At 41.1% G+C, this 21,924-nt stretch overlaps 1 protein-coding gene across 3 annotated transcripts in view; it reads right to left on the bottom strand.

The window, feature by feature from the left end:
• Nucleotides 1-20,682, bottom strand: part of UBE3C (ubiquitin protein ligase E3C) — a 239,318-nt gene extending 218,636 nt beyond the window's left edge. For 2 of the 3 annotated variants that reach the window (XR_002823455.1, XM_004372762.2), the window contains exon 1: nucleotides 20,122-20,444. Coding sequence is in view for 2 of the 3 variants with exons in the window: in XM_004372762.2 (XP_004372819.1) it covers nucleotides 20,122-20,187 (66 nt within the window). In the remaining variant the exon portion in view is untranslated. Of the gene's footprint in view, nucleotides 1-20,121; nucleotides 20,445-20,464 lie in introns of those variants that run through there. The other variant, XM_023727980.1, reaches the window with a different exon arrangement.
• Nucleotides 20,683-21,924: the final 1,242 nt, after the last annotated feature.

The raw sequence follows: 21,924 nt of genomic DNA, 5'->3' as shown, positions 1-21,924 counted from the left end.
GCTGACATTTTCTTTGTTCCTCTTACTCTCCTGTGCTGAATTCTTTTTATTTGTGGATTTTTTTTCCTTTCTTTTGTTTTTGTAGGTTTTGTTTTTACTAAGACTTTATGTTTTTCTTCTTTATTTTGATGAGTAGGTTTGTTAACTTTCTTTGTGGTTACCGTGAAATTTACCCTTATCTTTCTAAGTTTGAAGGAGTCTATTATTACTTGGTATCACCTCGCCGTCCTCTCCATTAGAAGGTTCTATGCCTGCACCATTTATTTCCTCTTTTATTGTTCTGATATTGTTATCATTTACAGATTAACCTCTCTGGTTCCCTGTTGTAATTCTTTTGGGTTTGGATAGTCCTTGAGAGTTCATTTCCTAGATTGGTATCTGGCTGGTACAATCCTGCATCCTAGATCCTCCTGTGGTCTGATGTTGTTTGTTCTCAGACTGAAGGACTCCCTTTAATAATTCTTGTATATCTGGTTTAGTTTTCACATATTCCCTTAATTTCTGTTTCTCTGGAAATGTTCTAATTTCACCATCATATCTGAAGGAGAGTTTTGCAAGATATATTATTCTTGGCTGGCAATTTTTTTTCTTTCAAGGTTTTATATATGTCATCCCACTGCCTTCTTGCCTGCATGGTTTCTGCGCAATAATCTGAGCTTAGTCTTATTGTTTCTCCTCTGCACGTGACTATCTGTTTTTCTCGAGCTGCTCTCAGGATTCTTTGTCTTTGGTTTTAGCAAGTGTGATTATGATATGCCATGTGATCTTCTTTTGGGGTCTATCTTATATGGGGTTCGTTAAGCTTCCTGGATGGTCGGCTTTTCATCTTTCATGATATTGGGGAAGTTTTCTGTCAGCAGTTCTTCAATGACCCACTCTGTGTTTTCTGTTTCCTCCCCCATTCTAGAACTCCAATCACTCGAAAATTCTTGCTTTTGACTGTATCCCACATAATTCTCAGGGCTTCTTCATTTTTCTTCGTTCTTTTTACTGATTTTTCCTCAGAGCTGTACCCAAGTGTTTGTCTTCAATTTTTCTGATCCCTGTCTTCTATCATTTCAAACTTGGTCCTCTGCCCTTCAATGACACTGTCCATTTCTGAAATCTTGTTGTTGATCTTTCGGATTTCTAATTGTTGTTTTTGTATGATTTCTAGTTGTGAATTTATTTTAGAATTTTGTTCCTTTATTATTATCCTGAATTCTTCCATTTTTTGTCTGTATTTTCCGTGAATTTGTCTGTTTTTTCCTCATTTTTATCTGCTTTTTACTTCAACTCTTGGATAGCTCTAAATATTGAAGATTGGAATTCCCCATCAGGTAGTTCCAGTGCCTTTTCTTCTACTGGAAAGTCATCTGGTGTTTTATTTTGGACGCCTACTGGAACCATCCACTCCCGTTTTTGTAAATGTTTTGATATTGTCTGCTGTCTTCGGGACATTCAGTAGTTATTTTCCTCATTTACTGATTGCAGATTTGTTTCCTCCTGTTTTTTTGTTTTATTTTGTTATGCCTGAGAAGGCGGGCTTTTAAGAGGGGGTTCACTCTTTAGATAGTAGACACTTGTCATTTTTTTGGTGATGGGAAAGGTAACACCAAATGTGGGTGAACTCCGCACAGCCTGACCGAGATGTCACTAAGTGCAGTCACACACATGCACAAAGAACATTTTTAGTAAACGCTACGACATATATAATTTTACAACCAAAAAATACACGTGTGATTACATATGTACGCACATATGTATACAGATACGTATATGTGTGTATATGTCTGCATATATACACATAGCTACATGTATATGAGGAGCCCTGGTGGCGCAGCGGTTAAGAGCTCAGCTGCTAACCAAAAGGTCGACATTTCAAATCCATCAGCCACTCCTTGGTTAACCCTATGGGGCAATTCTACTCTGTCCTATAGGGTTGCTATGAGTCAGAATCAACTCGACAGCAATGGGTTACATGTATACGCATATACGTGTATGCACCCACGCATGTTCATAAACATAATAAAGCACATTGGGGCAGAGTTACGGATACTTCTTAGACATAACCAAACATCTCATGGGATTGGTTTTCTGGGTTTGAAGACTTAGGACCATAGTCTCATGGGACAACTTAGTCAACTGGCATAATATAGCTCATAAAGTTTATGTTCTACATGAAGGAGCCCTGGTGGCACAGTAGTTAAACTTCTGGCTGCTAACCAAAAGGTCACTGAGTCAAACCCAGCAGTCACTCCATGGGGGAAAGATGTGGCAGTCTGCTTCCGTAAAGATTACAGCCTTGGAAATCCTATGGGACAGTTCTACTCTGCCTTACAGGGTCGCTATGAGACAAAACTGACTCAACAACAATGGCTTTGGTTTGGTTTTGGGTATGTTCTACATCCTAGTTTGGTGAGTAGAGCCTGGGGTCTTAAAAGCTTGCGACAGTCCATCTAAGATATGACAATCGGTCTCTTCTCTCATCCGGAGCAAAAGAGAAAGAAGGAAACCAAAGACTCAGTGAAGAAACTAGTCCACGGGCCTAACAGTCTACATGAACCACTGTCTTCGACTACTCTGAGACCAGAAGAATTAACTAGATGGTGCACAGCTACCACTAAGGATCGTTCTGATCAGGGCCACAACAGATGGGCCCTGACTGAATGGGAGAAAAACGCAGAACTCAAATTCTTAAAAAATTTCAGACTTACTGGACCAGACTCCCTGAGACTACTGCCCTGAGATACTCCATAAACCTTGAATGGAAACTACCCCGAGATCTTCTTCTAGCTAAACAGATGGGCTCATAAAATAAAGAATATTACCAGTGAGTACTGTGCATCTTTTAAAAAAGCATCTGTATCAGAGCAAACCGTCAACAATTACTCTAAACCAAAGACAAAAGGGTAAGGGAACAGGGAAACCAGATAACTGGAGATAAAACATCTAGAACGAAATTAACGAGAATGTTAACACATTGTGAAAAACGTAAACAATGTCTCTGAACAATCTGTGTACTAATTGTTAAGTGGAAACCTAATTTGCTGTGGAAACTTTCACCAAAAACACAATAAAATATTATTTTAAAAAATCAATTATATTTCTATAAACTTGCAACGAACAATTAAAAAATGAAATTAACAAAACAATTCCATTTACAATCGCATCAAAAAGAAAAAAACAAGAATAAATTTAACAAAAGTAGTGTAAAAGTTATACTCTGAAAACTACAAAGCATTATTGAAAGAAATTAAAGATTTAAATAACTAGAAAAAAATTCCACGTTCACAAATTGGAAGACTTAATATTAAGATGGCAATCCTTCCCAAGCTGAACTATAGAGTCAATGCAATCCCCACAGAATATAAACAAATAATTTCTTTTATAACGATCAGCACAAAGCTGGTTCCTATGGAAAAGAGGTTAAAGATATCCCAAACGTCTAACTTTTCCAAGCTGCTGTACCACTCCATCATCTCTAACATCAACTACTCCCTCTCGCTCCAGTACTCTCCCTCCTGTCTTTGAGTTTCCTAATTCTGTGCAACGTCTCACAGAACTCACAAACCATATAAAGGGAATAGCTCATGTGGTTGTGGAAGCTGGGAAGTCCCAAATTCGTGAGTCAGGCACAGACTTCTCCCTGGCCTTCAGTCTCCGCCCGAAGGCACTCAGCTTTCTTGATCCATGGGCCAGAAGACCACTGCTCCATCTCCTGTGGGTCTCTGCTGTGGGTCTTTCCTTCTTTGGTGGTCGTGGGCTCTCCTCTCTACTCTGGAATTGGCTCTCTTTTAAGGCAAAACTGACCAATCCCCTCAGTGGGCCAAAATTATTTGCACAGTTCGACCCAAACACCTGGGTAGGAGTCACAAGACCATAGCTAGAAAGGCCACACACAGAAGTAATTAACTGCACTGCAGAATCCCAGCTAAATTCTTTGTAGACATTGACAAACTTATAGTACAATTCGTATGGAATAGCAAAGGACCCAAAATAGCCAAAACGATTTTGAAAAAGAATAAAGTTAGAAGACATACTTTCCAATTTCAAAATTTACTACAATTAAATAGTAAGATAGTAGGGTACTGGCATAAAGACAAACATATAAATGGAATAGAATTGAAAGTCCAGAAATAAATCCATGTATCTATGGTTAACCTATTTTCAACAATGGTGCCAAGACCATTCAATGGGGGGAAAAGTAGTCTTTTCAACAAATGGTGCTAGGACAACTGAAGAGCCACATGCAAAAGAAGGAAGTTGGACACTTACTTCACACCATACACAAAAATTAACTCAAAATGAATCAAAGGCCTAAATGTAAGAGTTAAAGCGATAAACCTCTTAGAAGAAAACATAGAGGCAAATCTTCATGACCTTGGATTTGGCAAAAGTTTCTTAGAGACGATGCCAAAAGCACAAGCAACAAAAGAGAAAACAGATAAACTGGACTTAACCAAGATTTAAAACTTTTGTACTTCAAACAACACCAAGAAGATGAAAAGGCAACCCACTGAATGGGAGAAAATATTTCCTGATAAGGAACTTGTACTCAAAATATATAAAGAACTCTGACAATGCAATAATAAAAAGACAAATAACCCAATTTAAAAATGGGCACAGACTGAACAAACATTTCCTTCTTTCTGTATGTCAGTATTTTCTAATTTCTCTACAGTAAGCATGCATAATTTTAAAAAGTAAAATTTTAGTTTTAGAAAATAGATTGAACAATTCACCTATTGGCTTTCGGACAACCTGGAGCCCAAATATATGGTCAGTCAATAGGACACATTTATGGCTACAGCAAAAACAACCACAAAATCAGTACAAAAGGATATATGGTCCTCAACAACCGTGCTTTTTTACACTCTGCCTTGGTTCATCCCTCACTCAATAAAAACATGTTGATTGTCTGATGATAAATGTATTTCCACCCACACATTAGAAATACATGCTGACTTTCCATTTCCACCATCCTGACGTAACAATCTCCTTCTCATGCCCCTCTTTCTCTGCTTTTTTCTGTAACTGCTGGTGTTCCTCGAAGGTCTCTGGGTGGCGCAAATGGTTTGCTCTTAATGACTGAAAGGTAGGTGGTTTGAATCCAACTAGCAGCACCACGGAAGAAAACTCTTGCGATCTGCTTCCATAAATATTACAGCCAAAAAAACTCTATGGAGCTCAATCCCTATAGGGCTGCCATGAGTCAGAATCGACTTGATGGGTTTGGTTTTGGTTGGTGTTCCTTAGAGTTTTGTTCCAAGTCCACATCTCTTCTCAGATAATCACCTTTTTTTTAGCTCCTTGATGATTTCATCTAACAATTTCAACTACCACCCATGTACTGATAACTCCCAATCTCCATCCAAAACTCGATTATTCCCAATTTCCTACTAAACATTTCCACAAGTATCTCAAATTCAGCATTGTCTCCCCTCTCAAACCTGCTTCAATTCCCAAAATAACTGTTTATGGAGTCACTGTCCACTCTAATCATTCCATACAAAACCTACAGGGATCCTAGCCTCTTTTTTCCTCCTCATTCCCAGAGTCCTATTAGCAGCAGAGTTTACTAATTTTACCTCCTAAATATCTCTTGAATCAATTCACTCCTACTCCGGTTCCTACTGCCTTAGAGTTTGTCAGGTGCTGCAGTGGTTAAGATTGTGTGTCAACTTGGCTGGGCCATGATTCTCAGTGTTTAAATGGGATCACTCCCATGATTGAATATACTGTGAGTAGCCAATCAGATGAAAGGTCATTTCCTTGGGGGTGTGGCCTGCATCTGATGTAAGCAGACGTTCTGACTTTTTGCTCTCTCTGGATCCTGCAGCTGCCTCCTGTCGTCTCATCTCCAGTTTTTGGGACTTGAGCTGTCAGCTTACCTGCCAAACTTGGGATTCATCGATCTTCACAGCCTGCGAGCGAAGCCCTGCTATCTGACCTGCCGATCTTGGGTTCGCCAGACCCTGCAGCTACGTGAATCAGGAGAAACCTTGTGGTCTTGCCTGCCAACCTTGGAATTTGTCAACCTTCACAGCCTGTGAGCAGGAGCCCTGCTCTCTGACCTGCCGATCTTGGGCTCACCAGTGTCTACGGCTGTGTGACTTGGCAGAGGCCTCTACAATCGTATAAGCTGTTTCCTTGATATAAATCTCTCTCTATATATATATTTATACGTTTTACTGGTTTTACTTCTCTAGAAAACCCAGCCCAAGACAGGTGCCATCGAGTCAGTTCTGACTCATAGCAATCCTATGTATAACAGAACAAAACACTGCCTGGTCCTGTGCCAGCCTCACAATTGTTGTTATGCTTGAGCCCACTGTTGCAGCCACTGTGTCAATCCATTTCACTGAGGTTCTTCCTCTTTTTCACTGATGCTCTACCAAGCATGATGTCCTTCTCCCAGGACTGGTCCCTCCTGATAACAAGTCCAAAGTATGTGAGACAAAGTCTCGCCATCCTCGCCTCTAATGAACATTCTGGCTGTACTTCTTCCAAGACAGATTTGTCTGTCCTTCTGGCAGTCCACAGTACACTCAATATTCTTCACTAACACCATAATTCATAATTCACTTTAGGCCACCATTATTCTTCTACTGCAGAATTTTCAGTAGTCTCTTACCTAGTTGCCCTGCCTTCAGCTTACCTATTTTGAATCAATCATCCATACTACCACCACAATCATCTTTCTAAAACATAAACACTATCAATAGCACTTCACTGCTTAACATCCTTCAATGACTCTCCAATGCTCCTTGAATATGCCTTAGTTTGACATGCAATATTTTTTAATGTTTTGGCCCCTGACTACCCTTCTCTTCTACCATCCCTACTACTCTCTGCACACCCTCTATTCCAGTCAGTGAACAATCTGTAGTTGACTCCGTACTACTTCTCCATGGCTGGACACCTTTGTCCATGCTGTTCCTTCCAGATGGTGGCAACAATGTTAATATGTAAACAGTAATAAGAATCCCATTCCAGCATACAAACGCTTATGACACTAATATAGTATTATACTAATTGTCTGGGTATCTGGGAAAAGGATATTCATGGTACTAGAAGACAAGAAAAACAAGCTTTCTCCTTTTATCCTGGTATAACACTGTCCCAAAAAGTTCTGAAATGGCAAAAATTTTATTTCAATGTCTTCCTACTTCGCTTATCTCTTTCCACATCCTGATGAGTCTACCTATTGTCCTATGGTTGTCAAGGTGATTGTCCAAAAGCTCTAACTTAAAAATTCCAAAATTTATTTCCCTTAAATCAATTACATATCCCTATTCTCTCCATAGCGACAGGGTCACTATGAGTCGGAATCAAGTCGACATCAACAGGTTTTTTTAAATTCTCTCCATGGGTGGTTAAATATAAAAAGGTAAATGATCTAATTAAGAGAATTCACAAAGTCATGAAGCTTTTTTGAAGAAAAAGCTTGACTCAAACTGCATAATAGATGGCACTTCAGGCAGGATAATACAGGAACCTGCAAGTTGCCAAGCAGTGTGTGCTGCACACGCAGGTTGTCTCAGAGGTGGACCTAAGTTCCCAAACAGCCACAAGTAGAATGAAGACCCCAACTGCTAGCATCAACCCCTCCATGGGGTCTACGTTTATACAGTCTGATTGAATCACATACATAAGATACTAATACAGTGTTGGCAAAGTGAAAGCCATTTGTATTATTTAGAGGGAACAGAGACTCCTCTATGCATGCCCCACTTTGAACCACAGAAGGACTGTCTCAAAGGAGACCTGCCCACCCTTCCCAAAATCATCCTTCCAAATGTTTACTCTTACATCCCTGGGGAAGTGGGATGTTGTCTCTCAGGTGTCAGCACGTGCACTGTGGTTCAGTCCCGGGTTCTCTCTCTTCGTGGCTCCTTTTGACTGGCTCTGCTCCCACAGCTAACTGGTCCAGTTCTCAACCAGCAGTCTCTGGACAGCCCTGGGCGGCCTCAGCTCTATGCTGACATCACAACAGTTCTTGAAGCAGAACTGCTCTGCAGACAACCCCTGCACAGGGTGCACCCAAGGCTCTGCAGGCTCGTGACAACCTCTGCACGGGGTGCGCCCAAGGCTCTGCAGGCTCGTGACAACCCCTGCACTGGGTGCGCCCAAGGCTCTGCAGGCTCGTGACAACCTCTGCACGGGATGCACCCAAGGCTCTGCAGGCTCGTGACAACCCCTGCACGGGGTGCGCCCAAGGCTCTGCAGGTTTGTGACAACCTCTGCACGGGGTGCGCCCAAGGCTCTGCAGGCTCGTGACAACCCCTGCACGGGGTGCGCCCAAGGCTCTGCAGGCTCGTGACAACCCCTGCACGGGGTGCGCCCAAGGCTCTGTAGGCTCGTGACAACCCCTGCACGGGGAGCACCCAAGTATCTGTGGGCTGGTGACAACCCCTGCACGGGGTGTGCCGAAGGCTCTGCAGGCTTGTGACAACCCCTGCACGGGGTGCGCCCAAGGCTCTGTAGGCTCGTGACAACCCCTGCATGGGGAGCACCCAAGTATCTGTGGGCTGGTGACAACCCCTGCACGGGGTGTGCCCAAGGCTCTGCGGGCTCGTGACAATGCCTCCATGGGTTGTGCCCAAGCCTCTGCTCTGCTGTGCTTTGGCCCAGTTGCTGCTGCCACCACAGTTCTGTTCTGTGGACCTTGTGGCTCCTGCTGCTCATGCTGCCACTGCCACTGCCAACCTGCTCTTGCTGTACATGCCACCGCTGGGGCTCTGCTGTGCTGGTCACTTCAGCCCTGCTGCTGCTGCTGCTCTCACTGTGGCCATTTCTCCTGGTCTTTAGTGTTACTGGCTCAGTGTTTCAGCCCTTTACCCATGTACAGCTCTATACCAGATCTCGGGTGTTGTCAGCACAGGGCCCTGTGTCCCGAAAATGTCCCCGCCCCCTCCCCGGCTCTTGTTGATCAGGAGGCCACAAAAATCTCTGTGAGATAAGCAGTTTATATAGGAAACCTCCTCAATTTCAAGGTGGGGCTTCCCTAGCAGGATTGTAGCCCAACCAATCACTTGGCACACTGTAACCCAACCAAGTCTCAAAGGCAGATTGCAAACCCAGGGCCAGAAAGGCCATAAAAAGGAACTCATTGTACACCACGGTATACAAAAGAATTTATCAGTTCACAAGGAAAAGCCAGCATACAGTCAGGTCAGTCTTGTTTGGGAAAATGGCAGTTTAAGCCAGTTCTCTATTTTTCCAGTTTTATTCCTTTTTACATTTCTAAACAAGGTGTAGGGTTATTTAATTTTCTCAGAATTAACAGTTTCATCAAAATATCTTTAGAAAAACAAATAATTTATTTGACAAGCTTTGTTTTGTAACTCACTGTTTTATTATTTACATAGTCAGTAACTACTGAATCATCATTCTAGGTAAGACATCATTGTACGTAAGGAAAGAATGCCATCATTTTTTAAGCACTAATATGTTAAGATCCTAAAACCAAACCCACTGCCGTCGAGTCGATTCTGACTCACAGTGACCCTATAGGGTTTCCAAGGCTATAAATCGTTACAAGAGCAGACTGCCATATCTTTCTCCTGCAGAGTGGCTGGTGAGTTCAAATCGCTGACCTTTTGGTTGGCAGCCAACCACTTTAACCACTATACCACCAGGGTTCCATCACATGGTATACTATGCCGGGAAAGACAACTTAAAGAATAATAGCATTACATTCATTGTCAAAAAGAACACTTTGAGATCTATCATAAAGTACAGTGCCATCAGTGACAGGAAAATATCCATACACCTACAAGGAAAAGCAGTTAATATGACTAATATTCAAATCTATGCACCAACCACTAATGCCAAAGATGAGGAAATTGAAGATTTTTACCAACTTCCGCAGTCTGAAACTGATCAAACATGTAATCAATATGCACTGATAATTACTGATGACTGGAATGCAAAAGCTGGAAACAAAGAAAAAGGAACATTAGTTAGAAAACACCTCTGGTTCTTGGGACTTGAACTAGCAGCTTACATGGCATCTTGTCTGCCCATCTTGGGAATCGTTGGTGTCTTAATCATCTAGTGCTGCTCTAACACAAATACCACAAGTGGATGGCTTTAACAAAGAGAAGTTTATTGTCTCACAGTCCAGTAGGCTGCAAGTCCAAATTCAGGGCATCAGCTCCAGGGAAAGGCTTTCTCTGTCTGCTCTGGAGGAAGGTCCATGTCATCAATCTTCCCTTGGTCTGGGAGCTTCTCTGTGCAGGAATCTCAGGTCCAAAGGGCACGCTCTGCTCCCGGCACTGCTTTCTTGGTGGTATGAGATTCCCATGTGTCTCTGCTCACTTCTCTCTTTTATATTCAAAAGAGATTGGCTTAAGACACTATCCAATCTTGTAGACATCATCAGTATAACCTCATCGTAGTGACAGTTCACAATACGTATGAAGATCATGTATAACCTCCTCATAGTGATAGAATTTACAACACATAAGCAAATCACATCAAATTACACAATCACACAATACTGGGAATTATGACCTAGCCAAGTTGACAGATACTTTTGGGGGACCCAATTCAATCCATGACAGTCGGTCTTTGCAACCTATGAACCAGAGCCCTGCTCTCTGACCTGCTGATCTTGGGTTCGCCAGCCCCTGTAGCTACGTGAATCAAGAAAAGCCTCCAGCCTGACCCACAAACTTGGGACGTTCCAGCCTCTACAACTACATGAGCCATTTCCTTGATATAAATCACTCTCTCTATATATTCATATGCTTTGCTGATTTTCCTTCTCTAGAGAACCCAGCCTAAAACAATATGTATTGTTAAAATGTTCTCTAGATCACCAGCAAAAAATGTGATGACCAGTGAAAGCAGATGGAGACACACAAACAGAAGACTGCTCCCATTCCTGACTTCATACTGACAAATGATGTAAGAAAGGCATGAAGAGGTCCATGGCATAGAAAACAAGGACATGTTAGAAAGCAGCTACTTTGAAGGTAAAAATAAGGGTTCACAGTCAAAGAATAAGATGTTTAACTTCCAAGCTTCTAGGCACCTGCATTCTATAAAAGTTACCAGAATAAAGAAAAATCATAGACAGGACAACAAGGGAAACCCTTACCACTTTTCCAAGAATCTATTTTGAGGTTCTACAGTTTTATGAGACTATCTTTGTTAAGAGACCTAGTTAGTTATGAATTAACTCTGCAACTCAGGAAACTCAGCACACACTCAAGCCAAGTGGGAGAGTTGTAAGCGTCTGTTTAACACCCGTACGCTTGCACAACCTGAGAGGGAGCACCTCCTTAAATTTTGCAACCTAGGTGCCTCGTTTGCCTTATCGCTGGCCCCAATGAAAAGTCCAAAGAAAATTAGGCAACTAGTCTCAAGTAAGTCTTAGCCTCCCTTCCATTCAGCTTGGTTTCCAAAAGAATCAGAATCTCAGAACTCCTGATCTTATCTGCCACAAGGAATGAAATTTTTTGGTCTCATATGTGAAAACTGTAGCACAACTGTATTCAAGGGAACAGAGGTGGTGCTGCCAGATAAAACAATAAAGTAATAATAGTAGTCCTGACAATAAGTTAATATTTCTTAATTTGATCTTAGAAAATACCCCTATTTTACTCAATGCCAGATCTTTAAGAAAAACACAGCTTTTATGTTCCCAGCAATGTATACGGAATATTATGATATCACATATACCAAGTGTCTGCTTTTTAAAACATAATAGCATAAATTTTTTTTCTTAAATTCAAATATTTTAGTTAAGACCTTCAGTTACACAATAGAAGGCCATTTCATAAAGCTAGCCAGTGGTCTTACAATCTTAAGACTAGCCTAGACCTATTCAAAACGGGGAATCAAAATTATAGTAGCTGTCTTCGGCAAGCCCTATAACTCTTTCTATGAGACTATTATTACCCTAATACCAAAATCAGATAAATATACTACAAAAAAGGAAAACTACGGACCAATATCTCTCATGAAATAGATGCAAAATCCTCACCAAAGTATTTGCAAATTGAATACAACAGTGCATAAAAATAATTATAGACCATAACCAAGTGGGATTAATTCCAACTATACAAGGCTGGTTCAGTGTTCAAAAATCAGTTAAAGTAACTCATAATATCAACAAGCTAAATAAGAAAAATCATTTCAATAGATTCAGTAAAAGTATTTGACAAAACTCAATAACCATATGATTAAAACTCTCAACAAACTAAGAATAAAAAGGAACTTGCTCAACTTGATAAACATCTACAAAAAACCTACAACTAACATCATACTTAATGTTGAGAAAATAGATTTTTCCCCCTAAGATCAGGAACAAGGCAAAGAAGTCCCTTCTCAACACTTCTATTCAACATCGTACTAGAAGTCCTAGCTAACGCAGTACGACAAGAAAATGAAGTAAAAGGTATACAGATTGGAAAATAAGAAAGAAAACTGCCTTGGTTTACAGATAATATGAATGTCTATGTAGCAAATCCCAAAGGATAGACAAAAAGACCCCTGAAACTAAAAAGCAATTATACCAAGGTTGCAGGATATAAGATTATACAAAAGTCAAACGCCTTCCTATCTACCAGAAATGAACCACTGTAATTTGAATTTAAAAACACAATACCCTTTATAACAGCACCAAAAAAATGAAATACTTAAGTACAAGTCTAACAAATTTATACATATATACAAATATATACATATATATATTAGATCTACATAAAGAAAACTACAAAACTCAGGTAAAAGAAATCAAAGGAAATCTAAATAGATATTCTATGTTCACAAACAGGAAAACTCAATATTATTAAGATGTCAATTCTTCCCTACTTGATCTACAGATTCAAAGAAATCCCAATCAAAATCTCAGCAAACTATTTTACGGATATTGGCAAACTGATTCTAAGGTTTATATGGGAAGGCAACAGAATAGCCAACCCACTACTAAAGAGAAACAACATTGGAGGACTGAAACTACCTGACTTCAAGACTTACTATAAAATATAAAACTACAGTAATCAAGACAGTGTCTTACTGGTGAAAAAAACAGACAAATAGATCAATGGAACAGAACAGAGAGGGCAGAAAAGGACCCACACAAATACAGTCAACTCATCTTTGACAAAGGAGCAAAGGCAATTCAATAGAGAAAGGATAGTGTTTTCAACAATGGTGCTGGAACGACTGGCATCCATATGCAAAACAATTAATGTAGCACTGACCTGACACCTTTCACAAAAAAAAGTCACTGAAAATGGATCACAGACCTAAATGTAAAACACAAAAATACACAATTTCCAGAAGATAACATAGAAGGAAATCTACATGGCCAAAAGCATGATTCATGAAAGAAAAAACTGATAAATTAGACTTCATTAAAATTAAACACTTTGCTCTGCAAAAGACACTATTAAGAGAATAAAAAGCCAAGCCAAAGAACTGGGAGAAAATAGTTGCAAACCACATATCTGATAAAGGACTTGGATCCAAAATACACAAAGAACACTCAAAATTCTACAATTAAAAAAAAAAAAAACCCAAAACTAACAACCTAATGGCAAAAGATCTAAATAGACACCTCACATACCAATGTCAAATAAGCATATGAAAAGGTACTCAACATCATTAGGGAACTGCAAATTAAAACGAGATATCACTACACACCTGTTGTTGTTTTGTTGCTTGCACTGTTATTCGCTAACCTGTTAGAATGGTTAAAATACAAAACACTAGAGCACCAAAAGCTGGCGAGGACATGGAACAACAGGAACTCTCATTCACTGCTGGTAGTCACTTCTGAAGACAGTTTGACAGTTTCTTACAAAGTTAAGCATAGTTTTACAATATGATTCAGCAACCATGCTCCTAGGTATTTATCCAAACAAGTTGAAAATTCAAGTCGACACAAAAACCTATCCTGCACACAAATATTTACAGCAATGTTACTCATAATTACCAAAAACTGAAGAAATCAAGATGACCTTTAATAGGAGAATGACAAAAAACAAACTGTGGTGCATCCATAGAATATCAGTCAATGATAAAAAGACGTGAGCTATCAAGCCACAGAAAAACCTGGAGGAACCTTAAATGCAAATTAGTAAGTGAAAGAGGCCAGTATGAAAAGACTATACCAAAAAACCCAAACCCATTGCCATGGAGTTGATTCTCAGATTAGCAACCCTATGGAACAGAGCAGAACTGCCCCATAGGGTTTCCAAGGTTTTTAAATCTTTATAACACAGACTGCCATGTCTTTCTCCCGTGGAGTGGCTGGTGGATTCCGATAGCCAACCTTACAATTAGCAGCTGACAGCTGAATCACTGCATCACCAGGGCTTCTGAAAAAGCAATATAGTGTATGATAAGACATTCTGGAAAATGCAAAACTATAGAAACAGTAAAAAGATCGAATGTTTATGGGGGCGGGGAGGGAATGAATAGGTAGAGCAAAAGGGATTTGTAGGACAGTTAAATTATTCTGCAGGAGCCCTGCTGGTGCAATGATTAAGCGTTTGGCTACTAACGGAAAGGTCAGGGGTTCGAACCCACCAGCTCTCCGTGGGAGAAAGACGTGGCAGTCTGCTTTGGTAAAGATTTTGGGCCTTGGAAGCCCTATGGGGCAGTTCTACTCTATCCTACAGAGTCTTGACAGCAGTGGGAAAACTATTCCACATGCTACTGTAATTATATGGCATTTTTTGGCATTTTATATGTACTTTACCAAGGACATCATGCTTGGTAAAGTAGAGGGTTAGTGAAAAACAGGAAGACGCTCAAAGAGATGGACTGACACAGTGGCTACAACAATGGGCTTAAGCACAATTCTGAGGATGGCGCAGGACCAGCAGTGTTTCATTCTGTTGTACACAGAGTCGCTACGAGTCAGAATCGACTCAACGGCACCTAATGATGACAACAACATGCATTACTCCTACTGTAAACTATGGCTTTCAGTTAATAACAATGTGTCACTACTGGTTCACTGATTGTAACAAATGTACCACACTTTGTTGCTGTTGTTCGTAGGTGCCATCCAGTCACTTCTAACTTATAGAGACCCTACATACAACAGAAACAAATACTGCCCGATCCTGCGCCATTCACACAATCCTAGCTATGTTTGAGCCCATTGTTGTAGTCACTGTGTCAATCCATCTTGTTGAGGGTCTTCCTCTTCTTTGCTCACCCTCTACATTACCAGAATGAACATTTTCTTCAGTTCTTTCAGCTTGAGAAATGCCTATCGTGTTCTTCCCTTTTGGTTTTCTAACTCCAGGTCCTTGCACATGTCATTATACTACCTTGTCTTCCAAGCCACCCTTTCAAATCTTCTATTCAGCTCTTTTCTTTATTTCTTCTATTCGCTTTAGCTACTCTCTGTGCTCAACAGCAAGTTTCAAAGTCTCTTATGCCATCCATTTTGGTCTGTTCTTTCTTTCTTGCTTCTTTAATGATCTTTTGTTCTCTTCATATCTGTCAGTTTGTCATACTGTGGTGGCTTATGTGTTGCTGTGGTGTTGGAAGCTATGCCACCAGTATTTCAAATACCAGCAGGGTCACTCATGGTAGACAGGTTTCAGGGGAGATCCAGACTAAGACAGACTTAGGAATAAAGACCTGGTGATCTACCTCTGAAAAAAAAAATAGTGCAGGTAGGCCGAGAGAATTTAAAATTTCCTTTGCAAGTCTCCATAGATAGTTGAGCTAACAGTGGCAGTAGAATCAGATCTCTTTAATCTTTGAACACTGCCTTTTTAAAAAATAAATAGACTTTATTTGGGGGGCAGTTTTAGGTTTACAGAAAAACTGAGCAGATATTATGCTTTTCCCATATACCCTGGCAGTCTACTTCTAAAAAAATTGGCCAGTAAAAATCTTATGAATAGCAGCAAAACATACAGTACCGGAAGATGAGCTCGTCATGTGGGAAGGTACTCAAAATATGACTGGGGAAGAGCTGCTTCCTCAAAGTAGAGCTGACCTTAATGACGTGGATGGAGGAAAGCTTTCGGGACCTTCATTTGCTGAAGTTGCACAACTCAAAATGAAAAGAAACAGCTGCAAACATCCATTAATAATTGGAACATGGAATGTATGAAGTATGAATCTAGGAAAATTAGAAGTCATCAAAAATCAAATGGAACACATAAAGATTGATGTCCTAGGCATTAGTGAACTGAAATGGACTGGTATTGGCCATTTTGAATGAGACAATCATATGGTCTACTATGCCGCTAATGACAAACTGAAGAAGAATGGTGTCATAGTCGTCATCAAAAAGAGCATTTCAAGATCTATCCTGAAGTACAACGCTGATCAGTGGTAGGATAATAGACATACACCTACAAGGAAGACCAGTTAATACAACTATTATTCAAATTTACGCACCAACCACTAATGCCAAAGAAGAGGAAATGAAGATTTTTACCAACTTCTGCAGTCTGAAATTGATCAAACACGCAATTAAGATGCACTGATAATTACTGATGACTGGAATGTGAAAGATGGAAACAAAGACAGTTAGTTGGAAAATATGGCCCTGGTGATAGAAATGACTCCAGAAATCATATGATAGAATTTCACAAGACCAACGACTTATTCATTGCAAATATTTTTTTCAACATCAACAATGACTATACACATGGACCTCAACAGATGGAATACACAGAAATCAAATCGACTACATCTGTGGAAAGACACGATGGAGAAGCTCAATATCATCAGTAGGAACAAGGCCAGGGTCCGACTGCAGAACAGACCATCAATTGCTCATATGCAAGTTCAAGTCGAAACTGAAGAAGATTAAAACAAGCCCATGAGAGACCCTGACTATATCCCATCTGAATTTAGAGACCATCTCAAGAACAGACTTGATGCGCTGAACATTAATGACAGAACACCAAACAAGCTGTGGGATAACATAAAGGGCATCATACATAAAGAAACCAAAAGGTCATTAAAAAGACAGGAAAAAAAGAAAAGACCAAAATGGATGTCAGAAAAGACTCTGAAACTTGTTCTTGAACGTAGAGCAGCTAAAGCAAATGGAAGAAATGATGAAGTAAAAGAGCTTAACAGAAGATTTCAAAGGGTGGCTGGAGAAGACAAAGTAAAGTATTATAATGAAATTTACAAAGACCTGGAGTTAGAAAATCAAAAGGGAAGAACATGCTCGGCATTTCTCAAGCTGAAAGAACTGAAGAAATAATTCAAGCCTCAAGCTGCAATACTTAAGGATTCTATGGGCAAAATATTGAATAACGCAGGAAGAATCAAAAGAAGATGTTAGGAACACACAGAGTCACTGTGCCAAAAAGAACTGGCTGACGTTCAGTCATTTCAGGAGGTAGCATATGATCAAGAACCGATGGTACTGAAGGAAGAGGTCCAAGCTACACTGAAGACACTGGTGAAAAACAAGGCTCCAGGAATGGACAGAATACCAACTGAGATGTTTTACCAAACAGATGCAGCGCTGGAGGTGCTCACTTGTCTATGCCAAGAAATTTGGAGAACAGCTACATGGCCAACCCACTAAAAGAGTTCCATATTTGTGCCCATTCTAAAGAAAAGTGATCCAAACAGAATGCAGAAATTACTGAACAATATCATTAATATCACATGCAAGTAAAATTCTGCTGAAGATAATTCAAAAATGGTTTCAGCAGTACATCGACAGGCAGCTGCCAGAAATTCAAGCCAGATTCAGAAGAGGATGTGGAACGAGGGATATCTTTGCTGATGTTAGGTGCATCTTGGCTGAAAGCAGAGAACACCAAAAAGACGTTTACCTGTGTTTTACTGGCTATGCAAGGGCATTCAACTGTGTGGATCCTAACAAATCATGGATAACACTGCAAAGAATAGGAATTCCAGAACACTTAACTGTGCTCATATGGAACCTGTACATAGACCAAGAGCAGTCATTTGAACAGAACAAGGGGATACTGCATGGTTTAAAGTCAGGAAACGTGTGCATCAGGGTTGCATCCTTTCACCAAACTTACTCAAACTTTATGCTCAATATTTAATTTGAAAAGCTGGACTATACGAAGAAGAATGTGGCATCATGACCAGGGGAAGACTCATTAACAATCTGCAATATTCAGATGACCTAACTCTGCTTGTGGAAGGGAAGAGGACTTGAAGCACTTACTGATCAAAGACTATAGCCTTGAGAATGGATTACACCACAACATAAAGAAGACAAAAGTCCTCACAACTGGACCAATAAGCAACATGATAAACAGAAAAGACTGAAGTTGTCAAGGATTTCATTGCACTTGGATCCACGATCAATGCCCATGGAAGTAGCAGTCAAGAAATCGAATGATGTATTGCACTGGGCAAATCCTATGGGTCAGTTCTACTCTGTCCTATAGGGTTATGAGTTGGAATCGACTCCATGGCAACAGGTTTGATTTTTTTTTTTTGGTCTAACTGTAAGAGACCCAACAGAGGCTAATGCTTGAAGAACCCAATCACTATCATATAAAGTTCAACACTTGAAAACTATCAGCATGTTTCTCTCCCAACTCCCCGGCCAGTTTCCCTTCCTCTACCCTCAGAGAAACATCATACATACACCTTCACAGCACACTCAAAAAAAAGTATATTCCTACTTGCACTCAATCATCCACTCGGGGTTATACACCAACCCACAGTTATTAAGTCAAAATAATAAGCAAAAGCATTTTACAAATTCTTTGGTAAACAAGCAGCTAAAATAAATTCAATTAAACTTCTCAAACTTTCCATCCATAGGGTCCACACTTTCATTCTTAATTTGGTAAAACTAAAACACAGGCAGAAAAGGTATTCATGGGCCGGAAGAGTGGAGAAGTGGTGGAAAGCAAGGGACAGAAGCAATGCCAACACTGATGCTATGTTATTTATTAGCAATTCCACTGAATCAGTAGATATCACTCATCAGACATGGATAGTTGAAAATTTTAGAATTGGAGGACAGCAGAACAATCATATTTTGTCCACCCTTATTCTAAACAATTATCATAAGAATAATTATATGACCAATCATAATAGAAAAACATCCTAAAGCCTCCTCAGAAATATGTTTCCAAAAGACTAATAAAGAATAATTACCATACTCTGAGATTCAAACACGGTACTAATTAATAGAAGATCTGCTTCAATTTCAGGGATTATCGACACTAAAAATATATATAGCCTTTTATTTTCGCAACAGAAAATATCCTTTAGGTAATATTTTAAAAGCAATCACTATGTCAAATGTGATAAAGTATCTAAAGTGCATTTCTGCAAGGAAACATTCTGCTCTTTGCCTCCTGTGCACTGGAAGAGTTAACTTCACCTTTAGTATTACAAAAAAAAAGTGCCAAAGTTGTTTTTACTACCTAAATTTAAAGCACACATTCAGCATACTTGCAGTTTCTGAAATGTAATGAAGAGAAATTATTGGTGATTCTAATATACAAAGACCTTTTCTTAATGAGCCCTTCCTTCAAGATCTTTTAAAAAAAAAAAAAAAAACACGTAAGCTTTGGGCTGGCTTTCTGCGTATCCTTATTGATGCAACGAGCAAGTTTTGCCTCACTAGTGATGTAAACAGCTCCCGCCTATGACGGCTAAACTGAAACCATTACTGCCCAATTTCAGGAAGTGACTCCTTACCAATCACGTTGCCGCCAGAACCCTTTCGGTGAGCTCTTCCATTTGGTTTTTAATCATGTCAGAGTCCTAGTACTGCTCAGCAAAACTGGAATTGCGGAGGAGCCACGTCGAAACTATTTATTTTAAAGCAGCATCCTAAAACAGCAACATGCTAGCGGGTGCCTCGTATCGCTAGACCCCGACTTTAACATCAGACATAAAACTTGGCAGCGAACGAAACGAGCTCCTCACCCCGGGGCCGCGGGGTGCACGCATTTTGGTCGAAGGCGTCAGCTCCCACCCACGCGGAGCAGGGCGCGCGTCCCCGGTGTGGGTGTCTGCGGTGGGGAGAGCATCGATTGGAAATAGCCTTATTCTAGGAACACCCCACCTGCCAAAATACGATCCGAAGACGAGCGCACCCAGAAATGCGGCTCTGCTCACAAGATGGTTTTCCTCCCCTTGACGATTTTAAAGAACATATAATACACAAAAAGGCTGGTTTCTTACCTTCCTACTTGCTCCTCCAAGGGACACCTTGGGCCTGGTTTTGAAATCCCCTTCAAAACTAAACATCTTTACAGCTTATCCCATCTAGGAGGAGATCCTGACCCCTAAATACAGCCCGGGGTCGGCGGGGAGAAACGGAGAAGAGGCAAGGGCCGGCACCGCCGCCCGGCCGACACCCAGGAGGCGGCGGCAGCGGCCGCGAAAGGCGCAGGAGCCCGAGTCCGAGCCCACCCTCCCGCAGGGCTTCTACCCGCCCAGCCTCTGTCTCTGGGGTGGGGAGGGGGCGGCCGAGAAGAGTAGGAGGACGGGGACGGTGACACTGGAGGATGCGGCTCTTCCTCACCTCCCCCCTCATTCAAGTCTCCCCCACTGTTCGCCGCCGGGGCCAAGGGCACCCGGAAAGGGGTGTTGACTCCCGCACTTGCACTACCAAGCAGCCGCCTTGGGAGAGAAGATGGCCGCCGACTGCCGTTCCCGTTCGCGGCCCAGGGGCCCTGCGAGCGAGCGCGCCCCCGCCATCGATGACTCGGCGATCCTCCCGGCGCGCAGGCCGAGGAGAGGCTGCCGAGGCCGCGCCTCTGCCGGCGCCCCGCCCCGAGCATGCGCACTACTGCGAGTCGCGTCTGGATCCTGGGAAGTTTCCGAGATGACCTCGTGGGCGGTACTTTGCGCCTTTTGCGTGGTTCTGCGTAGGAGGTCCCGCGGTAATAGGTGGGAGGGAGAGCGAAGCTGTCATTGTCACTCCACTCTCTTGAGGTGCACATCCCATCCTTTGGGGTATATGACTTGTTTTTAACGAGCACGACGCTGTAAGAACTTGGAGCCTTCTCCGCCCTTCAAAACTGGGCTCCAGGGTGGGGAATGCATGTATGGGGGTCAGTGGCTCCTTGAGACCCTGGAATTGTATTCGGAATTTTGTGTGTGCATTTTTCTGAGAAGCGGGTTCATAGCTTTCAATATGATGCCAAACAATTAATTTGAGAGGAAAAAAATAAGCTTTATTAGCTATTTGGTGCCCTGTAGCGAGGAAGGAACCTGGTGGCGAAGTGGTTAAGCGTTCACTTGCTAACCAAGCGGTTGGCTGTTCGAATCCACCAGGCAGGCGCTCCTTGGAAACTGTCCTATAGGGTCACTAAGACTCGGAATCGACTCCATGGCCACGAATTAACCGGTAGAGAAGAAAAGGACACACAGAAGTGGAATAGTGAAAAGAGCATCCCTTAGAGCTGAATTTCGGTCCCAGTTCAGCCGTTTACCAATCATGGCACGACTGTGCTTTTAAATTCACTCATCTTTAAAATGAGGGCAGACGTTTGTGTGAATCAAATAATTCCAAATGTCCTTTAAAAAGAGAAATATGCTTTATCGATGAAAGGTATCTAATTTTTCCCCTTTCATCCAGTTGATGAATTAGACATAGCCCTGTTGTATCAAGCTTACATGAACTGATGCCATTAACCATATAAATGGTATAAAAATTCCACTTCGGACACTGAGCTTCTGTTAAGGGTGATGGTTGAGCAACATGATGTACGTGATTAATATCACTGAACTGTACATGTGAATATCGTTGAAATGTCAAAAAAAAAAAAAAAGTCCCATGCCCATGCTCACAAAGCAGATTTCCCATGTTCATATAACATTCTTGTCTTCTGTGAGGGAGTGCACTAGCCAGAGGGTGCCAGTGATATTTTCATTGCCTTCCACCCAAACTTGGACAATTCTTTTTTGTTTTTTTTATTTTATTGTTGTACTTTAAGTGAAGGTTTACAATTCAAGTTAGTCTCTCATACAAAAATTGAT

This window comes from Trichechus manatus, unplaced genomic scaffold, assembly GCF_000243295.1.
Source record: "Trichechus manatus latirostris isolate Lorelei unplaced genomic scaffold, TriManLat1.0 scaffold00020, whole genome shotgun sequence".
Classification (NCBI taxonomy): domain Eukaryota; kingdom Metazoa; phylum Chordata; class Mammalia; order Sirenia; family Trichechidae; genus Trichechus; species Trichechus manatus.
Note: the sequence above shows the minus strand (reverse complement) of the source record. Positions and strands in the feature narration are given on the sequence as shown.